This window comes from Dendropsophus ebraccatus, chromosome 14 (assembly GCF_027789765.1).
Source record: "Dendropsophus ebraccatus isolate aDenEbr1 chromosome 14, aDenEbr1.pat, whole genome shotgun sequence".
NCBI classification, from domain to species: Eukaryota; Metazoa; Chordata; class Amphibia; order Anura; family Hylidae; genus Dendropsophus; species Dendropsophus ebraccatus.
The window spans coordinates 17,858,603-17,883,051 of record NC_091467.1 but is presented as its reverse complement, the minus strand read 5'-3'; the positions used below and the strand labels follow the sequence as shown (position 1 = coordinate 17,883,051).

General features: G+C 44.1%; 1 protein-coding gene across 1 annotated transcript in view; it reads right to left on the bottom strand.

Annotated features, from left to right (window-relative positions):
• Positions 1 to 9,193: 9,193 nt before the first annotated feature.
• Positions 9,194 to 24,449, bottom strand: part of CAVIN1 (caveolae associated protein 1) — a 44,346-nt gene continuing 29,090 nt past the window's right edge. The window contains exon 2 of the mRNA XM_069951663.1: positions 9,194 to 12,970. Coding sequence (XP_069807764.1) covers positions 12,302 to 12,970 — 669 coding nt within the window. The 3' untranslated portion in view covers positions 9,194 to 12,301. The remainder of the gene's footprint in view (positions 12,971 to 24,449) is intronic.

Below are 24,449 nucleotides of genomic sequence, written 5' to 3'. Positions count from 1 at the left end.
CTTGCAGTGCAGGTAACTGTGACGCCCCCGGGAACTTAGCCTCACCCAGGTAACCAAGGCTGGGGCTTGTATCACCCTAAGAGGACGAGTCACTCAACACTGTAGGGCAGAAGGCGGTCAGACTGAAGTCTATACACAGATACAAGTAATCTTCTCACTACAGTATTCTTAACAGTTTCCGGCAGAGTACATTGCTACTCCTCTACGCTACTCTACTCTATGTTAAACTCTTCAAGCACCGCTACAGCTACCTCCATTCTACTCTGCTTCCCCAAGCATCTCCTCAGCATTAACGAGTTCAAGCACTACAGTCCATGTAAAGATTTATCTATTTGCTATCAAAGTGTATTGTACTATTAAGAGACTGTACAGTAAAGCTATTCTATTTTTCTATAACTGGGACTCAGCCATCCTTTTCTCTGCACCAGCACCTATACACAATAGCCGCACACCTTGGGTTATTTCTCCCCTTTATGCGGGTGGCGGTACCGATAGTCCGGGTGGGTCAATTGCCACTCAGGACGACCGTGACAAGAGCCCAAGGGACCCATCACAACCCGGCAAGTCTCCAACCATTTCCAGGGAGTACGGCCAGCCACATCACGAAGCAGGAGCTACCACCATAGCTTTGTGCAGGACTAGCACTGGCGTTACTACTATACCATCTCTGGCTGAGCTGTCACAACAACAACAACAACACTCGCAGTGATGTCACAGACACACACACACACATACATACACAGAGGTTCTCACAGTCATGTCATACAAACAGAAGTTCTAGCACACAGTAGTTCTAAATATGTTTGTGTGTATATTATGCCTCTGGTCGTAAGAGCATCTTTTCCACATGGCAAGGTTATCAAAATGGCGCACATACCATTATAAATTAGTTTCACAATGTACATGCCTTTATTGTTATGATGGAAGTGTGGTCAGGACTGCAGTGGCTTTGTGCCTATTTTTGCACCCTTGTAAAAAAAAGTCGCAATATATTGAAACAAAAGACATACGTAAAATAATGATAAATTTCCCCCTTAGTCCTTACTGCTATGCCATGACATAGGGCTGCTGGACCGAACAGGCCGGTGCTGTGCTGGAGGAAGATTTGCAGTACGGTCCAATAGATGACATGTGTAGGGAGAAAGGGTTAATCATGCACTGCAAGCTGCAATGTCAGCAGATAGGTAGAAAACAGTGTCCATAGCCATAGCAGTAGCTAATCCTCACCCTCATATCTTATATTCCATACGTGTCTGTCTGTTACTAGAGACAGAATCTCCCAAACAAAGGCAGTGAACAGCAGACTGCAGAGAAGTGAGACACCTAGTGGCCAACCCTTCCCCTACACACCAGATATATTCACATTGTCCACATTACAGACTCCTTTAGGGTACGTTCACACCTACCGGATCCGCAGCGGATTTGACGCTGCGAGTTAGCAGCGAAATCTGCTGCGGATCCAGTACTGTGAATTTGAATGGGTCCCATACACGCAGCGGATCCGCTGCGTGTATGGGATTGGCCCCTTTAACCCCTGCGCTGCAGGCCGAAAGCTTGCCCTCCTGCAGCCCCGGCCCCCCGTCCGCCCGCACCGCCTGCCGCCCCGAGCATATATTACCAGCTCGGTGCCGCGGCTTGCCGTGCACTGATTGGCTGAAGAGGAGTGAAGGGAGCCGGGAGCTTCACACAGCCGCGGCACCGAGCTGGTAATCTATGCTCGGGGCGGCCGGTGGCGCAGGGGTTAAAGGGGCCGGACCCATTCAAATTCACAGTACTCGAACCGCAGCGGATTTCACTGCTAATTCGCAGAGTGAAATCCGCTGCAGATCCGGTAGGTGTGAACGTACCCTTAGGGTTCAAACCCACTTGCCGGATCTGCAGCGAGTCTCCATGCTGCGTTTTTGCAGCGAGACTCGCTGCAGATCCCGGCCCTATACTTTCATTAGCAGAGAAACTCGCAGCAGGGATGTACATCCCTGCTGCGATTTTGTCTGCAGCCCTCCCCATTAACCCCCTAGCCGCCGGACATTATACATTACCGGGTCCCCGTTCCTGCTTGCTTCGGGGCTCCCGGTGTCTTCACGGGCCGCCCTGCCCCCGCACCCCCTGGCCGCATGATCGCCCCCTGAACCCCCCGGCCGCAGGATCGCAGCCCCCTGCAGCCCTGATCGCCCCCAGACCCCGGCCGCATGATCGCCCCCCGCACCCCCCGGCCGCACGGGCTGTGGGGGGCGATCGTGCGTCCGGGGGCTGCGGGGGGCGATCATGCGGCCGGGGGGTGCGGGGGGCGATCATGCGGCCGGGGGGGGCAGGGGGCGATCATGCGGCCGGGGGCGATCGGGGCTGCAGGGGGGGCGGGCAGGATATACATTACCAGGTCCCCGCTCCTGCTTGCTTTGGCGGCTCCTGGCACGTTCTGCCCGGCCAATCAGTGCGATGCCCTGCCGCAGCGCACTGATTGGCCGGGCGGGTCGTGAAGACACCGGGAGCCCCGAAGCAAGCAGGAACGGGGACCCGGTAATGTATAATGTCCGGTGGCTAGGGGGTTAATGGGGAGGGCTGCAGACAAAATCGCAGCAGGGATGTACATCCCTGCTGCGAGTTTCTCTGCTAATGAAAGTATAGGGCTGGGATCAGGGGCGGTCTTGGCATTTCTGGGGCCCCAAGCGAAGTTATGTCTGGGGCCCCCCCCTCGACACGCATTCCAAAACAATAGACCGCTGTGTGTTGCCCCCAGTAGTATATAGACCTCTCTGTGAAGCCCCTGTAGTCTATAGCCCCCCTGTGTGTTCCCTCTGTTATAAAGCCCCCCTGTGTGCTCCCCCCATTTATATAGACCCCCGATGTGCGCTCCCCCAGTTAAATAGACCCCTGTGTGCTCCCCCTCCCATATAGTATATAACACAATAAAACAAACACTTATACTCACCTGGGTCCGGGTGTCTCCTCTTCTCTTCACTCTTGTGGCCGCAGGAAGGGTTTTCCCTGCGGTCACAAAAGGCCGCACTCCGGCACCACAAGGAAAAAGCTGCCACTTGTGACCGCAGGGAAAACCCTTCCTGCAGCCACAAGAGTGAAGAGAAGAGGAGACGCCCGGACCCAGGTGAGTATAAGTGTTTGTTTTATTGTGTTATATACTATATGGGAGGGGGAGCACACAGGGGTCTGTTTAACTGGGGGAGCGTCATGAAGAGTGACTGACAGGAAGGGAGCCAATGTCTCCCGCCCTGTCAGTGCTGCTGCATGTAACTATGAGCGCTCATTACAAGTGCTCATAGTTACAGTTCAGATGGCAGCAGCGAGCGGGGCAGCAGCCCTGTCCAGCGGTCTTGAGCACAAGAGCGGGGCGTGGGGGCCCCCCTGGATGTTGGGGGCCCCAAGCGATCGCTTGGTGTGCTTGGTGCCAAAGACCGCCACTGGCTGGGATCTGCAGCGAGTCTCGCTGCAAAAACGCAGCATGGAGACTCGCTGCAGATCCGGCAAGTGGGTTTGTACCCTTTAGGTGAATGGAAAACAAGTTGTTTATTATGGACCTTGTCTATTCAGGACCTTGTATCCGGGCAGCTAGTTCTCTTTGTCTGCCAATACTTTAGGATAATGTTGGAAATGAATAGTTGTTTCTCAGAATAAAATTAAAATAATGAGAGTAACCATATATAAAATATACTAGTGTGTATCGTACTTTACAACCCTTTGCACTATGTTACTGAGTCGGAGGCTAGAAAATTCTCTTAACAGACAGAAGGAAATTTGGCCTAATTGATTTTTACTGCCCGAACCTTTTGGTTTTGGAGGGATAAGCCGGTGCCAGAGCAGCGCTTTCCAGGCCGCCCACCGCCGTGCATCTGCTCCCCGTTCGCCGCCATGCCCGCTGGGAGGTCCGTGGATCTCCGGCACCATCTTGGTCCCCTTCCTCATCCACCCGCTGCTGCTGCTGGAGGTCTGCCGGACGTCTGGTGTAATCTTGGTCCTCTCTGCTCCCCATCTGTCCCACTGCCATGCCTGCAATTACACCCGACGATTATCGTTTGAATTTGATTGATATAATGATTTTCCGCACGATAATCGTCCTGTGTAATAGGGCCCTTACAGCGAGCGAGAGAGAGAGAGAGAGCAGCCTGGGCCTGCGATTTGTGAACATCAAAGCTCTGCTTAGTGTAACCCCTTCTTTGCTGTGATGCTGCTGTTTTTATTTTCTACCAGCGGAGCAGAGGGTGGTGATTTCTTTTTAGCTGCAATCCCAGCTGCAGCGATCCTTCCTCCAGCCTCCAGTGGGTCTCCTGTTGTCACTGCTACAAGTAACGCTGAAGCCTAATATATCTTATATAGTACTCCCCTCTTTGATGCCATAGCAATAAAGAAACAACTATACACCAACAGGTTAAAGTTTGAATATATGATTGTGTGGGATACATATGGGAAAATGTTAAGGTTTCATACCCTTGCATGATATATTGAGAGTCGATCATGTGTCTGGAGCGGACAGATTATGTTGCTGAGAATAGTTTACACTATACTGATAGGTTCAAGAATTCATACAAACATAAATGACATGAAAGGATTTTCATAATATATGAGCTGACCAGGGCCGTATTTAGCACTAGGAACCCGTGGTCCGGAGCCCTAGGGCAGCACCTTGCAGGGGGGCAGCACCAGGAGCAGGGGGAAGGAAACAACTTTTTTTCTTGTTTTTATTTTTATTTTTTTGTTTCCCACCTCCTGTTCAGACATGCCACTAAATCTGCTGTCTTTTTGAGGGTATGGTGGTATTGGTCAGGTTTGTTGGTGTTATCCAGTCACAGTATGGCAGTATTGATCTGGACTGGTGTGATGTGTTATCCAGTCACAGTATGGTTGTATTGGTCAGGTCTGGTATGGTAACGTTATCCAGTCACAGTATGGCACTATTCTTCAGGTCTGGTGTGGCGGTGTTATCTAGTCACAGTATGGCGGTATTTGTCAGGTCTGGTATGGCAGTGTTACCCAGTCACAGTATGGTGGTATTTGTCAGGTCTGCTGTGGCGGTGTTATCCAGTCACAGTATGGTGGTATTGGTCAGGTCTGGTATGGCAGTGTTATCCAGTCATAGTATGGCGGTATTGGTCAGGTCTGGTATGGCGGTGTTACCCAGTCACAGTATGGCGGTATTTGTCAGGTCTGGTGTGGCGGTGTTATCCAGTCACAGTATGGTGGTATTGGTCAGGTCTGGTATGGCGGTGTTACCCAGTCACAGTATGGCGGTATTTGTCAGGTCTGGTGTGGCGGTGTTATCCAGTCACAGTATGGTGGTATTGGTCAGGTCTGGTATGGCAGTGTTATCCAGTCACAGTATGGCGGTATTGGTCAGGTCTGGTATGGCAGTGTTATCCAGTCACCGTATGGCGGTATTGGTCAGGTCTGGTATGGCGGTGCTATCCAGTCACAGTATGATTGTATTGGTCAGGTCTGATATGATGGTGTTATCCAGTCACAGTATGGTGGTATTGTTCTGGTCTGTTGTCGTGGAGTTATACAGTCACAGTATGGCGGTATTGGTCAAATCTGGTATGGCGGTGTTACCCAGTCACAGTATGGCGGTATTGGTCAGGTCTGGTGTGGCGGTGTTATCCAGTCACAGTATGGTGGTATTGTTCTGGTCTGTTGTGGTGGAGTTATACAGTCACAGTATGGCGGTATTGGTCAGGTCTGGTATGGCAGTGTTACCCAGTCACAGTATGGTGGTATTGGTCAGGTCTGGTGTGGCGGGGTTATCCAGTCACAGCATGGAGGTATTGGTCAGGTCTGGTATGGCGGTGTAATCCAGTCACAGTATGGCGGTATTGGTCAGGTCTGGTGTGTCGGTGTTATCCAGTCACAGTATGGTGGTATTAGTCAGGTCTGGTATAGTGGTGTTATCCAGTCACAGCATGGAGGTATTGGTCAGGTCTGGTGTGTCGGTGTTATCCAGTCACAGTATGGTGGTATTGTTCTGGTCGGTTGTGGTGGAGTTATCCAGTCACAGTATAGAGGTATTGGTCAGGTCTGGTATGGCGGTGTTATCCAGTCACAGTATGGCGGTATTGGTCAGGTCTGGTGTGTCGGTGTTATCCAGTCACAGTATGGTGGTATTGGTCAGGTCTGGTATGGCTGTGTTAAATTTGACGCCTATTACCTACCAATCCTGTGGTGAGAATTCCCTCAGACAATATGCAGACGGCTCTAATCATTGATTCATTGGGGAAATTTGTTTACATTTCAAGCAGTTAAAAAACATAAAAAACACGATTCTACATTCCACAATGTTTCTACATGTAGAGAAATGCATGTGGCCGAAACTAGGCTCCCATTTCTTGCCCAGTAGTCATGTGATGGTACCAGGATTATTGGCCATACGCCTATTGGTTACCGCATGAGGGTCTGGCATCTGCTGCATGTGGTGACGTACAGTAAATGTGGGAACGAGACCTAAGACTGATCAAATATCAATATGATGTTCAGAAACTAGAAAATCATGATGGTAATTGGTGAGTGAAGATGAAGCGTCTGCAGGTGTAGTGCCTAGGGCAGCAGCAGCTGGTAATATGGCCCTGGAGCTGACCATAAAAAATGTTTCTCTGGAAAAGAAGCTCCTTTAGCTGTCATCTGGAAGTAAGTCCTTTGTTAATATGCATCTGCATGACTTCCTAATCTAAGGCAGAGACATTGTAATGAATATTTAAAGAATATGACATCCTTAAAGGGGTACTCCAGTGGAAAAAAATCCTTTAAATTAATTGGTGTCCAGAGATTTGTAATTTACTTTTAAAAAAAAAATCTCCAGTCTTCCAGTACTTATCATCTGCTGTATGTTCTGCAGGAAGTGATGTATTATTTTTAGTCTGACACAGTGCTCTCTGTTGCCACCTCTGTCCATGTCAGATACTGTCCATAGCAGTAGCAAATCCCCATAGAAAACCTCTCCTGCTCTCCAAACTGGGAAGAATACACCACTTCTTAAACAACATACAGCAGCTGATAAGTACTGGAAGACTGGACATTTTTTAATAGAAGTAAATTACAAATCTCTGGCACTCTCTGGCACCAGTTGATTTGAAAGATTTTTTTTGCTGGAGTTCTCCTTTAATTATCTTTGTTTTAAACAGTGTTATAGGCACTTGAGGTTAAAACCAGTGAAATAATGGTTTTACCACAAGGAAAAGCTTGAAAAAAAGGACCAATGACAAATAAACAAATCCAGACCAAAAATTGTACAACTTATACAACTTTGTAATGTATGTTATGTCTGTGAATGGCCCCCTTCCCCGTGTCCCACCACCCCCACCCGTGTACCCGAAAGTGTGGTGCGCTATACTTACCTGTCACGTGCCTGATCTTCAGTCAGTGATGTCTTCTTCAGACGGACGGCGAACAGCTCCGACTGTCCCGAATGCCGGCCGCCCTCTGCAGCGTCATCCAATGCTCAGCTGCGATTGGCTGAGCATAACTGTGCTCAGCCAATCACGGCTGATGATGCGGCCGCGTCATCAGCTGCTCAGCCGCGATTGGCTGAGTATAACTGTGCTCAGCCAATCGTGGCTGAGCACAGTTATGACGCGGCAGAGGGGGATGGCGGCAGCGATTCGGCCGGCCGAAGATGACGCTTGGCACAAGGTGGAGGACATGCGCGACACGGATCAGGTAATGTATAATGCACCAACACTTCCGGGTACATGGGTGGGGGTGGTGGGACACGGGGAAGGGGGCCATTCACAGACATAACATACATTACAAGCGTCCGGGGCCCGGGCGCTCCCATAGACTCCTATGGGGGCGTCCGGGCCGGATTTACGGACGAAAATAGGACCGGTTCTAAAAAATACGGTCCTATTTTCCGGAACGGACACCCTTCCGGAAAATTCCGGAAGGGTGTCCGTGTCCAATGAAAGTCTATGCGTCCGGAAATCCGTCCGGATTTCCTGATAGGAAATCCGGGTGGTTTTTCCGGACGTGTGAAGGGGGACTAAGGCAGGATGAAAGTTATAAGGCATACCTGGTGTGGTTGCCACTGTGTCCCTGCACTAGATTCTGTCCATGTGGTGTGTATTATATAAACATATCCTTAAATAATAGATGGTTGTTACTTTTTCACTAGTGTTAAATAAGCCTGAACTTATCCCATTGTGCTTTATGTAATCCTAAAGGGAAATCTGCTTTGTCTGTTCAGTCTAAACACAGCTTGTGTTTAGTCAACGGTATATGAGCAAGAGGAAAAATATGTAAAACAGCTGGCAGCTCCGAGATATTCCTGCCCCAGACCCACTGCCATCTGCTGAGAGACGCTCGTAAAACCGCCTTTACAATAGTTCCATCTCTCGGACTTAAGAAAGTAGTACAGCTCCTTGAAGGGAGTTCTGCACCTCTTTGTCTTCCCTAATATACACAATGTCTAAGCATTTAGACCAGGAACTTGAGAAATAAGGATGTGAGGGGGAGGGATGTTGCTTGAAGCCTCCTTTACAGAAGTCATGGGAAAAATAAAGTACACATGAATTCTATAGTTTTTTTTGTATCAGAACATAATAAAATAAGAACATTTGGTCTTTAGAATGTTTTAATATTAGGTAAAATGAATACTTAGGTGACAAAAAATCTGCTGTAAATTCTAATTAAAAATCTCAAGTCTTCCAGTACTTATCAGCTGCTGTATGTCCTGCAGGAAGTGGTGTATTCTTTTTAGTCTGACACAGTGCTCTCTGCTGCCACCACCTCTGTGGCTAAAGCTTTGGCTGTCCAGGCATGATGGGAATTGTAGTTTTGCAACAGCTGGAGGTCCAAGGTTTTCTTACCTTTGGTCTATGGCACAGGTGTCAAACTCAGGCTGTCTAGGCATGATGGGAATTGTAGTTTTGTAACAGCTGGATGAGCACAGTTTGACACCCTTGCTCTATGGTAAGACAGCGTACCTATAATTTCCAATTATGAATTTCAAATAGGTAGAGACTTCCTCATAGGGATTGTTATCTAATACAGAGATCCAACCCTGCACTTTCCCTTCATACAACCATACAGTTCTAGCTGATTGTGAAGACTTTGCACAATAATAAATCAGCATGCAGTGAGCTCCCCCTAGTGGTTGCAGAAAGGATTTCTATGTTTTCTCCTGAATGGCTGAATACTGCGTTTTATCAGATGCATTCGGTCTTATTGCATAAAAAAAGAGCTGTAGCCGGGTACATTTCTGTTAAAAGATATTTTATTGGATGAACTGCATTATATTCTCAACAAGATGGGTAAACACTCTCATTCTCGTTCCATCCTCATCATTTTGATAAATCTTGCATCCCTCCCTATGTAACTTTTCTCTTCTGAAAGCAAAACCAGGCAATCTGTCAAGTGCAGCCCATATCCAGACAAGTATATCCCAAATGCACAGTGCCATGCTGAACCCCGTGGTAGAAAAGGAGGGAAATATATACACAAGTCATAAAGCAACTTATTTTACATGTGATCACGTAAAGCCTAAAGAGTTACAGACAACTGGAGCAAGGATATACAACTCCCCCGGCTGTTACACAATTATAACTCTCAGCAAGTTCTAGAACTTGCAGAGTGTGCATGCTGGGAGTTGTAATCCTGCAACAGCTGAAGTGCTCCCATTCTGTGATATCTGAGAGTAACTCAGCCACTACAACTAGCTAAGTAGTAGTTATACTATTAACCAGTATCAGGGCCGGCGCCAGCACCAGGCAAACACTGAGCTTGTGGGAACACGCCCATCTGGGTAAATATGTTCTATAATTGTCAATTTGATATGGATTAGTCAGGGATCCCACTTTGGCCTTGTCACCCAATGGACAACTTCTCGCTGCAGTTATGCATTAAAGGGAACCTGTTACCATGAAAATGCTACCTAAACTATCACCATCATATTATAGAGCAGGAGGAGCTGAGCGGATTGATATATATCTTTATGGGAAAAGATTCAGTGTAACTTGTAATATTTGGATAGAAATCACTGATGTTTTCAGGCTAAAGAGTCCAGTCCATTGAGTGTCACCGCCTACTGGACTCCTTACCACAGATGAGCAAGGATTTTGATCAACATGTAACAAGTTGTACTAAATCTCTTCCTACAAAGATATATATCAATCTGTTCAGCTCCTTCTGCTCTATAACATGATGGTGATAGATTAGATAGCATTGTCTTGGTGACAGGTTCCCTTTAAGCAAAAACCTCTTCCTCCTAGTGCCCATTCATACCACTCTTCAGCCAAGGTGACATGAAGAACCACTAAACTGCCTGTAAACCTTCCCATCCCTTGTAGGAGAGATGAGGATTGGGATCTTGGGTTAATCCATGCCATGTTTGCTTATGTTCTGTTGCTTATAGAGAAGAAAACCCTAAATAGTTTTAAACCACTAATGGTTGGTAAGATGATTCAGTACAGAACTGAAGCCCCTGTTCTCAAAGACCCCAATGCACCTGCAAGTACTCTATAGTATTTCCATTACAATAAGATCGAAAACACTTTCCCCAGGAATTAAATGATGATAAATCTACATTTTAGGCCACAAATGATGATTTAAAGGGAATTTATTAAATTGAAGATGCAATCCTATCTGCAGGCAGCATGTTATAGAGCAAGAGGAGCTGAGCAGATTGATATATAGCTTTATAGGCAAATATATGTTTTATTCAAGTAAGCAGTCATGTTAAGCTAAGCAGTCAAGTGGGCGGTCCTAGATTTACATGAATAAATGACAAGTTATCCTAATAATTTTCCATAAAACCTTTATATCAATCTGTTCAGCTCCTCCTGCTCTATAACATGATGTCTTCTGCTAAGACAGCATTTTCAATGTCACAGGTTCCCTTTAATTTTATAAATAAGGTCTTATCTACACTTAACCACATGATTGAAACAAGAGAGCGCCCCCTTTCTACCACTGCTATTCCATACTATATATAAATACTGCCTGTAGAAGGAACCAGTTAAAGTATTCAAGCTGGTATCTGGGCCCACTGACTGTCACATCTATATCAAAGATAGCCTTATAGCATTTTCTGCTACTCCCCGGATCATAGAGCCATGCATTGCCTGTTATTTTTAAGGCATCAAAACCACCCTATTTTTCTTCTGAACCTTATCAATACATGTTATAGATATAGTAACATATATGTAACTTCCATACAATGGCTCAGAGACTTACTTTCCTTCAACTCTAACAACATACCTGACCTACAATAAGAAATTGCACTGAGACCTCGCCTATCATACCTTAAAGGGGTTATCCAACGCTACAAAAACATGGCCACTTTTCCCCCTCTCTTGTCTCTAGATTGGGTGGGGTTTAAAACTCAGTTCCATTGAAGTAAATGGAGCTTAATTGCAAACCACACCTGAACTGGAGACAAGAGAGGGGGAAAAGTGGCCATGTTTTTGTAGCGCTGGATAACCCCTTTAATACACATATCAGCTTCCTAAGCCCATATTAACCATAGGAACAAGGAAGCAAACCTTACTCATACCACTATATTGATATCTACTAACACAGACTTGGTCATTCGTGAACCCATTGGCCCACAGCAGTGATTCCTCAATGATGCTGTTATAATATCTTCTTAAAGGGACACTAGCTAATCAATAAAAAAAGTCACAAATATAATACTGGCAATGCCATAATCTCATCCTATTCACTGTATGTTGCGTAATTGGAAACCGAGTTAAACTTTGAGTCATCCATCTTTTTTCTGCTCACTTTACTCCTCCCTCTTCCAGTGCTAGTTCATATAAAGCGACAAATGGGTGGGGCCTAAGGTGCTATGACTCTATAAAGAGAAATCTTTCACCACTGCTAGTGCAATAAGACTAGGTTTAGCTAAATCCCACCCCAAGTTGTTCTCTCTGCCAGACTTTTTGCTGAAGCTCTTAAAGCTGACAAAGGTTTAGTGTCCCTTTAAGACAGAAAGAGATGCTTGGAGACACTTCTGCATTAGTGCACTGCTTTAATGAACATTGCATGGACAGTAAAGGCCCAGTCTTCATCTTTCCGAAGTAAAGTCGACCAGTGTGCTAGCAGAATGAGTTATCAGGAGAGACGGCTGTGCTGCGTTTATACATATATTCATATATATATATATATACTTGTATAGCATCCTGAAAGTGCGGCCGGCCTAATATAAAGGTGATTACATATATATTCGTGTAAAGAGCTGCAAAAAAAGTTAAAGAAAGATATGTGTGAATATGAAAAAAAGAGGAAGAAAAATGGATCTGAAATGTGAGGAAGGTTATAAACTGATCTGTCCAAGTGGAAGGGGCCACCGATCTCCGGGCCCTTCCTAATCGCTGTCGCTTCTCTCAGCCAAGACGGCATCACTGTCCTCTGTGATCTGAAGAAGGGCGTTGGGGTCAGGGCTCTCCCCTCTCAGCAGATCGGTGGCCTCTTCTTCTTCTTCACCCTCCGGTCCGACTTCCACCATTTCTGTGGCCTGAACTTCCACTTCTCCCTCTCGGATCTTCTTGACGTAGAAGGTGAATGGAGGAACCTTGTAGACGGCTGTTTTGGAGCGGGCATAGACTGGGTGGTCAGGAGTGAAGGACTTTTTGAACTTGTCCCTGGAGGTCTTCATCTTCTCCCGCCTTTCATTCGTCACTATCTTGGTTCCAAGCTTGGTCATCTTCTTCTCAATGTTGTGTCTGGTCTTCTCTAGATTTTGTCTGGTCTTTTCCAAATTCTCTTTGGTTCTGACCTTGGTCTTTTCCATCTTTTCCTTGGAGAAAGCTTTCTTTATGTCATCCACTCTTCTCATTCCACTTCTCTTGATCTTCTCAGCTCTGGACTCTTCAATGGTCTCCTCTACTTCTACCTCCTCGTCAGAAGACAGTTGGATTTGTTCTTCCTCATTTTCTTTGTTCTCCTTCTCCTGACCATCTTCCTCAACCTCCTGCTTTTCAGAGTCCTTTAAAGATTTGCTGATGCTAAGTTTGGATGGCAGCTTCACCTCATCCTAGAAGAAAAAGAAACAAAGTCATGTCTTTTGTTTTTATACCTATGACACACACACACACACACACACATATATATATATATATATATATATATATATATATATATATATATATACTCACATACATACAGTATATGTAAAACTAAATATATAAATATACAAATATAAACAACATTTTATTGTTTGAATATATAACATTATATGCTTATAGAGTAAGAGCTCCCTCTTGGGGACATTTAAGGTAACATTCATTATTTATTGAAAGCGAACTGCGGTGAAAATTATTTTCTTTCAAATCAACAGGTGTCAGAAAGATATTCAGATTTGTAAATTGCTTCTATTTAGGAATATCAAGTCTTCCAGTACTTCTCAGCTGCTGTATGTCCTACACATTGCTCTCTGCTGCCACCTCTGTCCATGTCAGGAACTGTCCAGAGAGTTGCAAATCCCCATAGAAAACCTCCCTTGCTCTGGACAGTTCCTGACATGGACAGAGGTGGCAGCAGAGCGTCTTGTGTCAGACTGGAAAGAATTCACTGCTTCCTGCAGGACATACATCAGCTGATAAGTACTGGAAGATTTGAGATTTTTAGACAGAAGTAAATTACAAATCTGTAGAACTTTCTGAAACAAATTGATTTAAAAAAAGAAAACATTTCTCCGGTACCAGTAGATTTAATAACAAATTTTTTTTCTATGGAGTTCCTCTTTAAGTAACACTTTAATTAATGAATATCTGATTTCAATAACAATTATTTTGTCAAATCAGACAAATCCGATCACAGATTACAGTAATGAAGATGTCCAGTATGTAATGTGTTAACCACAGCTGGCACCCTGCTCTGCCAGAACCATACGCCATGGAGGCTCTCATGTCTGACACATATTCAGTTTGTTCTTTAGTTCAAACTGCAGTCGGATTTACACAATTTTCTGCAGTGAGTAACCGGCCGCTAGAGAAAACATTTTCTTCTTTTCCATGGGCATATTATTTTCCACTCCTGTCCTATGCCAGAAATCTCTGTAGACATAAAAATGCCGCTCTGTCCCTGAGCCCGGAGCTGCTATATACAGACCGTTCTCATGGTTCATTTCATACTGACAACATCTATCCATCTTCTCTCTCTCTTCTGTTTGTATATCATCTATCTATCATATATCTCATTATCTAGCTTTCAATCCAGCTTTTATTTATTCTATCTATCTATCTATCTATCTATCTATCTATCTCCTATCTATCTATCTATTATCTCTCTATCTATTTATCTATTATCTCTATCTATCTATCTATCTATCTATCTATCTATCTATCTATCTATCTATCTATCTATCTATCGATCTATCTATTATCTCTATCTATCTATCTATCTATCTATCTATTATCTATCTATCTATCTATCTCCTATCTATCTATCTATCTCCTATCTATCTATCTATCTATCTATCTATCTATCTCTCTATTATATCTATCTATCTATCTATCTATCTATCTATCTATTATCTCTATCTATCTATCTATCTATCTATCTATCTATCTATCTATTATCTATCTATCTCTCTATTATCTCTATCTATCTATCTATCTATTATCTATCTATCTATCTATCTATCTATCTATCTATCTCTCTATTATCTCTATCTATCTATCTATCTATCTATCTAATTATCTATCTATCTATCTCCTATCTATCTATCTATCTATCTATCTATCTATCTATCTATCTCCTATGCAGCTATTGTTATATGATCAGACATCACTACCCTACAAGTGATCACTAACCCTGTATATGGAGCACAAGGTGTAATGGTAGTATGACCATGAATAAGATCACCAGGAGCAGTCACAATGCATTGACTCCTGTATATGTCGTGGAGAAGCAATAAAGATTGAAGAATTGGTTACATGCTGGTGGAATTGGAAACTTTAAAACTTTTCTGTGTTTGGAAGTTAGTGGAAGTTAGTGCTTCAACAGGGTAAATCATGGTGGAGCTGGACTGTGTATGCACTTATTATAAGCTGCAGGTTTTCTGCTCACATGTCTTACTTACTTATGATTTTCAATAGGCCTGGGGGGGGGAGCTTACTTAGTTGGCAGTTTCACTATAAGGGTATGTGCACACTGAGTAATTTTGACAGAAACTCCGTTGCGGAATTCTCAGCTCGCACCCGCTCACGGACTGCGGCGGGCACGTGCATCTCCGCCCGTGTCATAGAGTCCATTCTATGCACGGGCGGATTCTTTCATCCGTCCAAAGAATGATCAAGTTCATTCTTTGGACGGAAGGCGGAATCCCCCCATGCATAGAATGGAGTCTATGACACGGGCGGAGATGCACGTGCCCGCCGCAGTTCGTGAGCGGGCGCGAGCTGAGAATTCCGCAACGGAGTTTCTGTCAAAATTACTCAGTGTGCACATACCCTCAAGGCATATTGTTAGGTGTACATGTAGAGACAAGTCAAAAGTTTCAGTTGGTCAAGACCCCGATTAAAGGGCTACTATAGCAAAAAAAATGCTAGAAGTGGTGTATTCTTCAAGTCTGGAGAGATTTTCTTTGGGGCTTTTCTACTGCTCTAGAAAGTTCCTGAGACAGACAGAGGTGGCAGCAGACAGCACTGTGTCAGACTGGAAAGAATACACCACTTCCTGCAGGGCATAAGGCAGCTGATAAGTACTGGATGGATTTAGATTTTTTAATAGAAGTAAATTACAAATATCTGGCACTTTTTGGCAACAGTTGATTTGAAAGAATTTTTCTTTCCCTGAACTATCCCTTTAACTAATCGACTGACCCTCAATATAAGTCTATGGGGATATGTCATTCTAGCGTTCTAGTATACACTCAGACCCTGACAGAGTCATAGTTATTTTTAAAGTGACAGTGCCCATTTAGGTGTGGGTAATGTAATAATTGCCTAATTTTTACCCATATACACTATATAAGCCCAATTATTATTTCCATAGACATTCATGTAGCTTTTTGGGAGAGTACTAGATTACTTGTATACATTCCAAAATGGAAGCACTCTGTGCATTATAGACGGGGTTTAGTAACCAGGCAACACATACTATCTATGCCAGCCACTGACTGGACATTGAACAGCTGTAACATATATTGGGGGTGTAATATATTCTCCGGGCAGATCAGAATATCAACATAGGCATTCCTGCTTCACAGTAAGGTTAACTCATTGTAACCCGACCCCGGGTGTCAGACAACAAGGGGTCAGAACATAGCTGGACTCTAATTAACCCTTTATCTACTGACTGGACAATTCGTGTCATGTGGTTTAGGAACTGGAATAATGTTCCAGGTATTCCTGCATGGAGCATATAATCTATAGAAAGGAGATATACAGAGTATGCATAGCTAAGCAAATACGGCTGTAAAATGGATAAAAAATACAGTTTTTTCATTCTGAGGTTATGTTCACATGCTGTACAATCAACGGCTGTTCCACCATGAACGGCCGTTATTTAACGCTACCTATGGCCGGAATTAATGATCACGAAAGTAAGTTGTGTCAAAAAACGTCAGTTCACAGTGGTATGACCGCTGTTTGTAGAGTTTGTGAACACAGCCTTATGATGTGCTTCATTGAAATCTATGGGGATTTGGCCCAACGGTGCACACACACGGGGCCGGCATCGGCACAGGGCTTACCCGGACAAATGGCGGGGCCCACAGCACCTCTAGGAGCTCAGAGAGGGAGAGGAGCCCCGTGCTTTCATGTTCAGCCCCCTCAGTGTAGTGCAGGATGAGCGCTGAACATCAGAAGACACAGGAGACGGAGCAGGACCTGATCACATGACCTCAACCTTACAGTGTGGAGAGCAACCCAACAGAGAGGGAGAAGACAGAGCTGTAAGTGCTGTGTGTGTCAGTCAGTCTGCAATGTGTGTTAGTCAGTCAGTAATGTGTCAGTCAGTAATGTGAGTAAGTCAGTAATGTGAGTCAGTCAGTAATGTGTCAGTTAGTAATGTGAGTGAGGGAGTCAGTAATGTTAGTCAGTCAGTCACTAATGTGTGTCAGTCAGTAATGTGAGTCATAAGAGAAACAGATCACTGATCTCAGGGAGACCAGACAAGGATAACACCGGCGCTGGCTGCTAGTTAAAGCGCTCAATGCAGTGAAATGCAGTAATGTGTGTTTCAGTTAGTCAGAAATGTGTGTCAGTCACTCAGTAATGTGTGTCAGTCACTCAGTAATGTGTAAAAGAACACTGCAGAGACACCATCACATGTCTCGACGTCAGTGAACTAGCAAGACCTTCCCTCCGGGAAGGAACAACCAAGCCAAAGGCGTTCTCCAGTCAAGGAAACCACCTCAGCAAGGTATCCATCCACAGACAGCTGTTTCGGGGTTTTTGCCCCTCATCAGTGTGGAGTAGGATTCTGGCTAGTGGGAGCAATGCCTAGTAAGTGCATGCAAAGAGACGCTGGTTGACCTCAGGGAGATCAACCAAAACACCGCAGAGACACCGCAGAGACAGTAATGTGTGTCATTAATGTGTGTCAGTAAGTTAGTAATGGGTGTCAGTCAATAATGCGTGTCAGTCAGTAATGCGTGTCAGCCACTTGGTCAGTCAGTCAGTCAGTAAGGCATGTCAGTCAGTAATGTGTGTCAGTCAGTCAGTAATGTCTGTTTCTGTCATTAAGTGTATGGGTCACTAATTTGTGTCAGTCTGTGTCATATATGAAAAATCTGCTGCGAGACTGTAAAGCCACAGAAAATAACAGTACAAGTATTGCATCATATTGCATAGCGTGAAATCTGCTGCAATGTCGTACATGTGAAGGCACCCTTAAAGGAGTACTCTGAATAAATTTTGTAAAAAAACAAAACAACTGTTGTCAGAAAGTTATATACATTTATAAATTACTTCTATATAAAAATCTCCAGTGTTCCAGTACTTATCAGCTGATGTGTGTCCTTCAGAAAGTGGTGTTTTCTCTACAGTCTGACACAGTGCTCTCTGCTGCCTCCTCTGTCCATGTCAGGAACTGTCCAGAGCAGTAGCAAATCCCCATAGAAAACTTCTCCTGCTCTGGACAGTTCCTGACATGGACAGAGGTGGCAGCAGAGAGCACTGTGTCAGATTGGAGGGCATACAGCAGGGCATACAGCAGCTGTTAAGTACTGGAAGACTGGAGATTTTCAAATAAATGTAACATACAAATCTACACAACTTTCTTACCCCAGTTGATTTATTACTGAAGTGAATTCCTAGGGAGATTCTGTAGACAGAACTGTGATGAATTTAGACCTAGCTTAAACAAGAATACACATAGACTCTGGTAGTGTGTAAATCTTTCCTCTTTGTTGCTTTAGTATGACATCCCCAGTAACAGTATATAAGGTGTGAAAGTGTGACAGTATTCCTAGAACATACTTGCAAATTAACTATTAGTGCAAGTAAACAGATCATTGTTTCCAAAGGAACACTTGTGGATATAGAGGCGCTTGCAGTGTGCATACTAAGACAGAGAACTCCTCGTAAGACAGCATTGCGTTTTACTATGTCACATGCCAAGTGTCAGGTATCCTTGTTTTAGTTATAGAATCTGTCTCCACCCTCTAGTATCCTAGTTTTTTTTTTTGCCCTGGGGGTCAGAGTTAGACTGGGCTAATATATTTGTGGGCTGACTTACAAATAAGCTATTAGTCCTCATAGGAAATGCGGTCTGGGTTTAAAATGGAAACCATTTGCAATGCAATAAAGAGTGACTATAGAAGATTTGGCTGCCTGCACTCTCCACTAGAGGGAGCTGGGGAGCTTACTGCATACTGTTTTTAAATTCAAATCAGCAAAAAATCTTGTATTTAAAGGGATATTCTGCTCATTTCAAACTTTGAATATATTGCTGTCCTGGCGGAGAACATAACAAACAACTTACCTTTCCACAATCCCCCAGTGTCCTCCTACTGAATGATCACGGGTCAACTTCCAGTGGCAGTGACAGCCTGCTCAACCAATGACTGAGAAGAGATAGCCCTGCAGTCAGTGATTGGCTGAGTGAGCTGTCACTGCAGAGAAGAGTGTGTCTTGAAAGCGGAGGCAGGATCAATTAGGGGGAAGCTGAAGATTTTACAGGAGGACAACGGGGGAGCGTGGTGAGGGAAGAATAGCATGTTTGTTCTCCACCAGGGCAGCAATATATAAAAAATAATACCCCTTTAATAAGCTTCTAGACTCAATAGTGAGGCATGTGTGTTACACAGTGTAATATCTTTATATGTGTGAACACAGCCTAGCGGTAAATGTGATTATGTCCTTGTGTCCTAGAAAACCCAGTTCTATATCTTAAATCCTAAATTCTTGGCGATAGTGGAAAAAGTGGGAGAGTTTTATCAAACATGGTGTAAAGTGAAACTGACCCAGTTGCCCCTAGCAACCAATCAGATTCCACCTTTCATTCCTCACAGACTCTTTGGAAAATAAAAGGTGGAATCTGATTGGTTTCTAGGGGCAACTGAGCCAGTCTCACTTTACACCATGTTTGATAAATCTCCCCCATGGTGTAAAGTGAAACTGGCTCAGTTGCCCCTAGCAACCAATCAGATTCCACCTTTCATTTTCCAAAGAATCTGTGAGGAATGTAAAGTGGAATCTAATTGGTTGCTAGGGGCAACTGGGCCAGTTTCACTTTACACCATGTTTGATAAATCTCCCCCAGTGTCTCTTGCCCTTGAAGACCAGTCCTGTCCCATATTACACAGACAATGCATTGATTTGAATGGGTACAGTGCAATGCTTAATCTCCCCTGTGGCGGCGCTGCAGAAAAACTGAACACTTCCTAGCAGGTTTCCCCACAAATTATAGCTGATCGCCGGGGATCCCATCAGCACAGCACTTTGTTATCACCTTCTTGACAAGCACAGAATATAGAGTATTATATAGAGTATATGATAACGGTTGCCAAGGAGTCATGTGACCCTGATATCACTAATCTATCAATTGCATTTTCCCCTCTTCCCCCTGTAGTTAATCCTTCACCAGTGTGTTCAGGTTTATTATTCCAATCCTGACAATGACCCAGTGGAAGTTTCATTACATTGAGTCAGCAATGATCCCTAATAATGGGAATGTTCTGAATTTTACAGATGAAGTCAGTGAGAGTCCAGTGAGGTTGTAGTTTAAAGTGTCACTGTCGTTTACATTTTTTTCAGAAATCAATAGTCCAGGCGATATTAAGAAACTTTGTAATTGGGTTTATTATAGCTGAAAATTCCTGAAATTCATGAAAAAGCAGTTTGAAGCTCTCCCCCCCGTCTTCATGGTTTTCTATGGGGAGGGGTGGAGGGAGATGAGGCACCAAAACAGGACACCAAAGAGTTAATTTACAGCTACATCACCGGGCTATCTCCTCTGAAGTCAGCACTGACCTCTCTGACCTCTGAATACCGGCTTTCACACAGCTTCTACTGTGTAATCCTTTTTCCTCTGCTGGAGACTAATCTCCCTCCTCCCCCCTCCCCTCCCCATAGGTTACACAGGGCCCAACTGATGTAAAAGAGGTGAGATTTCCTGATAATGAGCAGTGAATGAGAGAGAGGAGGGGGGGACCTGGGAAAAGTCTTTTTGAATGCAGATAGTGGCATATTTGCCTAATAAACCCAATTTAAAGTTTCTTAAAAATCGCCTGGACTATTGATTTCTGCAAAGAAAAGAAAACGACAGTGACACTTTAAGCTTGAGATATAGTATTCTGGGGAAAAATACTTTTAATCATGTGGTGTCATAAAGTTATACAGATATGTAATTTACTTCTATTTACAAATCTCGTTTTCTAGTACTTATCAGCTGCTGTATGTCCTGCCGGAAGTGGTGTATTCTCTCCAGTCCAACACACTGCTCTCTGCTGCCACCTCTGTTCATGTCAGGAACTGTCCAAAGCAGGGCAGTTGCTACTGCTCTGGACAGTTCCTGACATGGACAGAGGTGGCAGCAGAGAGCACTGTGTCAGACTAGAAAGAATACAGCACTTCCTGCAGAACATACAGCAGCTGATAAGTACTAGAAGACTTGAGATTTTTAAATAGAAGTGAATTGCAAATCTGCATAACTTTCTGACACCATTTCCCCCCCTGAAGTACCCCTATAATTGGTTTTCCTGTTAAGAATGACTATTACATGTGATGGATGAATAGAATGAAGACTGTATATAGAATAGATGGGTGAATGCTATAGCGGCAGACAAGTGAGGTCTATTTGAGGTTGCACTGGTTTTCCATTCACTACTCACGCAGGGTGTAGCTGGGGTCTATAACCGCCTGCATGGGCTTGTAGATGCTTCGTCTTTGACTAATGATCATGAGCCAGCAGACGGGTTATTTTGGTGTAGTCACTACAGGAATAATGATGGCTTGTGTAACACTAGTTGACATAGCGTGTACATTTGGAAGGCTTGGGATGCCAGCTGAATACTGTGCTGGTATATGGTGCAGGACTTAAAAGAAGACAGGTTGGGGTTAATCAGATAGTCCTCTTATAATCCCAATGTACAAACACACATGGCCGGGTTTATTACACCCTAGCACAGGAATGGGGAACCTGCGGCTGATACAAAACTACAATTCCCATCATGCCTGGACAGCTGAAGCTTTATGGGGACCTCCTGACTCTCCCCCGACAAATGATGTCAGTGATGCAGCTGAAATCCAACATGCCCGATCCTTGTATTGTCTGGGAAATAAGCTGCCACCAGAGCTGTCTGGCAGCGCCTTACCTCTCCTCTCCCCATACACATGTACAAATGTATAGGGTGAACAGGAGAGATAGCTGTCCAGTAAAAAATATTTTGCCTAACAGAAATTGAAGAACCAAAGCCCTATAGATCAATTTTACAGTTTACATATAAAGATCTATTGGGAAAGTTAAAGGGATACTCTGGAGATTTTTTTTTCTTTCAGATCAACTGGTACCAGAAACTTATATAGATTTCTAATTTACTTCTATTTGAAAATCTCCAGACTTCCAGGAATTATCAGCTGCTGTATGTCCTGCAGGAAGTAGTGTATTTGTTCCAGTCTGACACAGTGCTCTCTGCTGCCACCTCTGTCCATGTCAGGAACTGTCCAGAGCAGCAGCACATCACAAAACCGCTCCTGCTCTGGACAGTTCCTGACATCTATCTTTTTAGCATACTGTTACAAGTTTCAATACTTTCAGGATGAGAAATGGCCGTCTGCATTGGGGTCCTGCAAGTTTATAGACCTTTCCCTGTATAAAGTATAACTAATAACCTTCACACCGATTCATCTAAATCCAACCTCCTTGTATAAACTATCTGGGAATAAATATTTCCATTTCCATTTCAGCACTTCATCAGGATGTGACATCTGAAGGTATTAACCCTTTGAGGACCAGGCCAAAAATGACCCAGTGGACGGCACAAATTTAGATTTTTATGTGTTTTTCCTTCCTCCCCTTCTAAGAGCTCTAGCACTTTCAGTTTTCTATCTACAAGCCATGTAAGTGCTTGTTTTTTTTACAGGAATAGTTGTACTGTGTAATGGCGTCTTTCATTTTACCATAACATGTATGATGGAATTCCAAATATATTATTTATGAAGATATAAATAGGTGAAATCGTAAAAAAGAATGCAATATGGTAACGTTTGGGGGGTTCCTGTGTCTACGTAATGCACTATATGGTAAAAGTGACATGATACTATTACTCTATAGGTCAGTCTGAACACAACCATATGCAGGTTACACAGATTCTCTAATGTTATATATATTTTTAATTAAATCCTTTTTTTTGCAATTAATTATTTATAAAATGGGCCTATTGTGACGCTTATAACAGTTTTATTTTTTCACCTACAGGGCTGTATGGGGTGTCATTTTTTCCCGCCATGATCTCTAGTTTTTATTAATACCATATTTGTGAAGATCGGACGTTTTGATCACTTTTTATTAATTTTTATATATAATGTAACGAAAAATCGGTAATCCTGGCGATTTTTTCCCTCTTTTCGTTTACGCCGTTAGTGATGCCGCTTGTTATATTTTAGTATATCGGACAATTACACACGTTACGGTATATTATATGTTTATTTATTTATTTTTATATGTTTTATTTATATAATGGGAAAGGGGGGTGATTTAAACTTTTATTGGGGGATGGGCCATTTTTCCTTTTTTTTTTTTTTTACACATTTTAGGTCCCCTGGGGGACTTTTACATACAATTATTAGATTATACACACTGACCATTGCTATACCATAGGCATAGCATTCATCAGTGTGATAGGCTGTGGCAGGTTCAATGAGCAGAAAGCCAATCGGACCGCACGGAGGAAGGTGAGAGACCTAAGAGTCCGTTAAAATGATCGGGACCCCCTAGTCACATTGCAGGGGTCCAGATCGGTAAGTGACAGGGGACTGCCCCTGTCACTAATGCCCCTATTCCACAGGTCGTCAGCGCTCGTTTGCTCCTCGTTTCCCACTCGCTGCCGCCGCTATTCAACGCGGCTGCAACGAGCGAGTGAGTGCAGGAGGGGGCGACGGGGAGCTGCGGGGGGGCTGCCCAGGTGATCGCTGATCGTCCGGGCAGCCCATAGGATATAGCAGCGTCTGCTGCCAATGCTCCTATTCAACGGAGCGATGGCAGTAGATCGCTGCTATATCAGTCGCTTGTTTTTCAACATGTTGAAAAACAAGCGACTGCAATGATCAGCCGACATGAACGATGTCGGCTGATCGTTGCACTCTATTCCACCGGACGATTATCATCCGTAGCGGCCGATATCGGCCGAATACGAACGATAATCGTTCCGTGGAATAGGGCCTTTACACTTAAACGCTGCAGATGCTGCAGCCTGTCATTAACGGTGAGGGCCGGACTGCTCACTGCAGCCGACCCCACTTCCTATGAAGTGCGCTCCGCCCCGGAGAGCGCTTCATAGCCCAGGACGTACCGGTACACCCAGGGTCATCTGGGGACAGTAACCCATGGCGTACCGATACGTCCTGGGTCGTCTGGGGGTTAATGCGGAGTTTTGTTTTTTTTTAAAGTCAACTCAGATTCTCAGGAACTTTTATACAGGAAAGTACAGATGAGCGCGACTCGAAACGCTCTACAATTTAAAAACCGATGGCTGAAGAAGTTGGATGCAGCCCTATGGTGTCCAGGAAAACATGGATACGGCCATAGGCCATAGGCTTTATCAACGTTTTCCAGGATTTCCCAGGGCTGCATCCAACTTCTTCAGCCACCGGTAATCAAATGCAGAACGATTAGACTCAATCTCATCTGTGCAGGAGACCTTATACACCTTCTATAGCTATATCCGCCTTCTATGATCAGCATATCCATTGTAATCACTTTACAAGAAGAAGTGTGCAAGGATTATCCCAATCTTGGTCCATCCTACATGGACCAGCTGCAGTCTTGGCTGGTCGTGTCTATCAGCATTGCCTCTATTCTATGTAATCTGGTAGATGTGCTGCTATAGTAACTGTAAGCTGTTT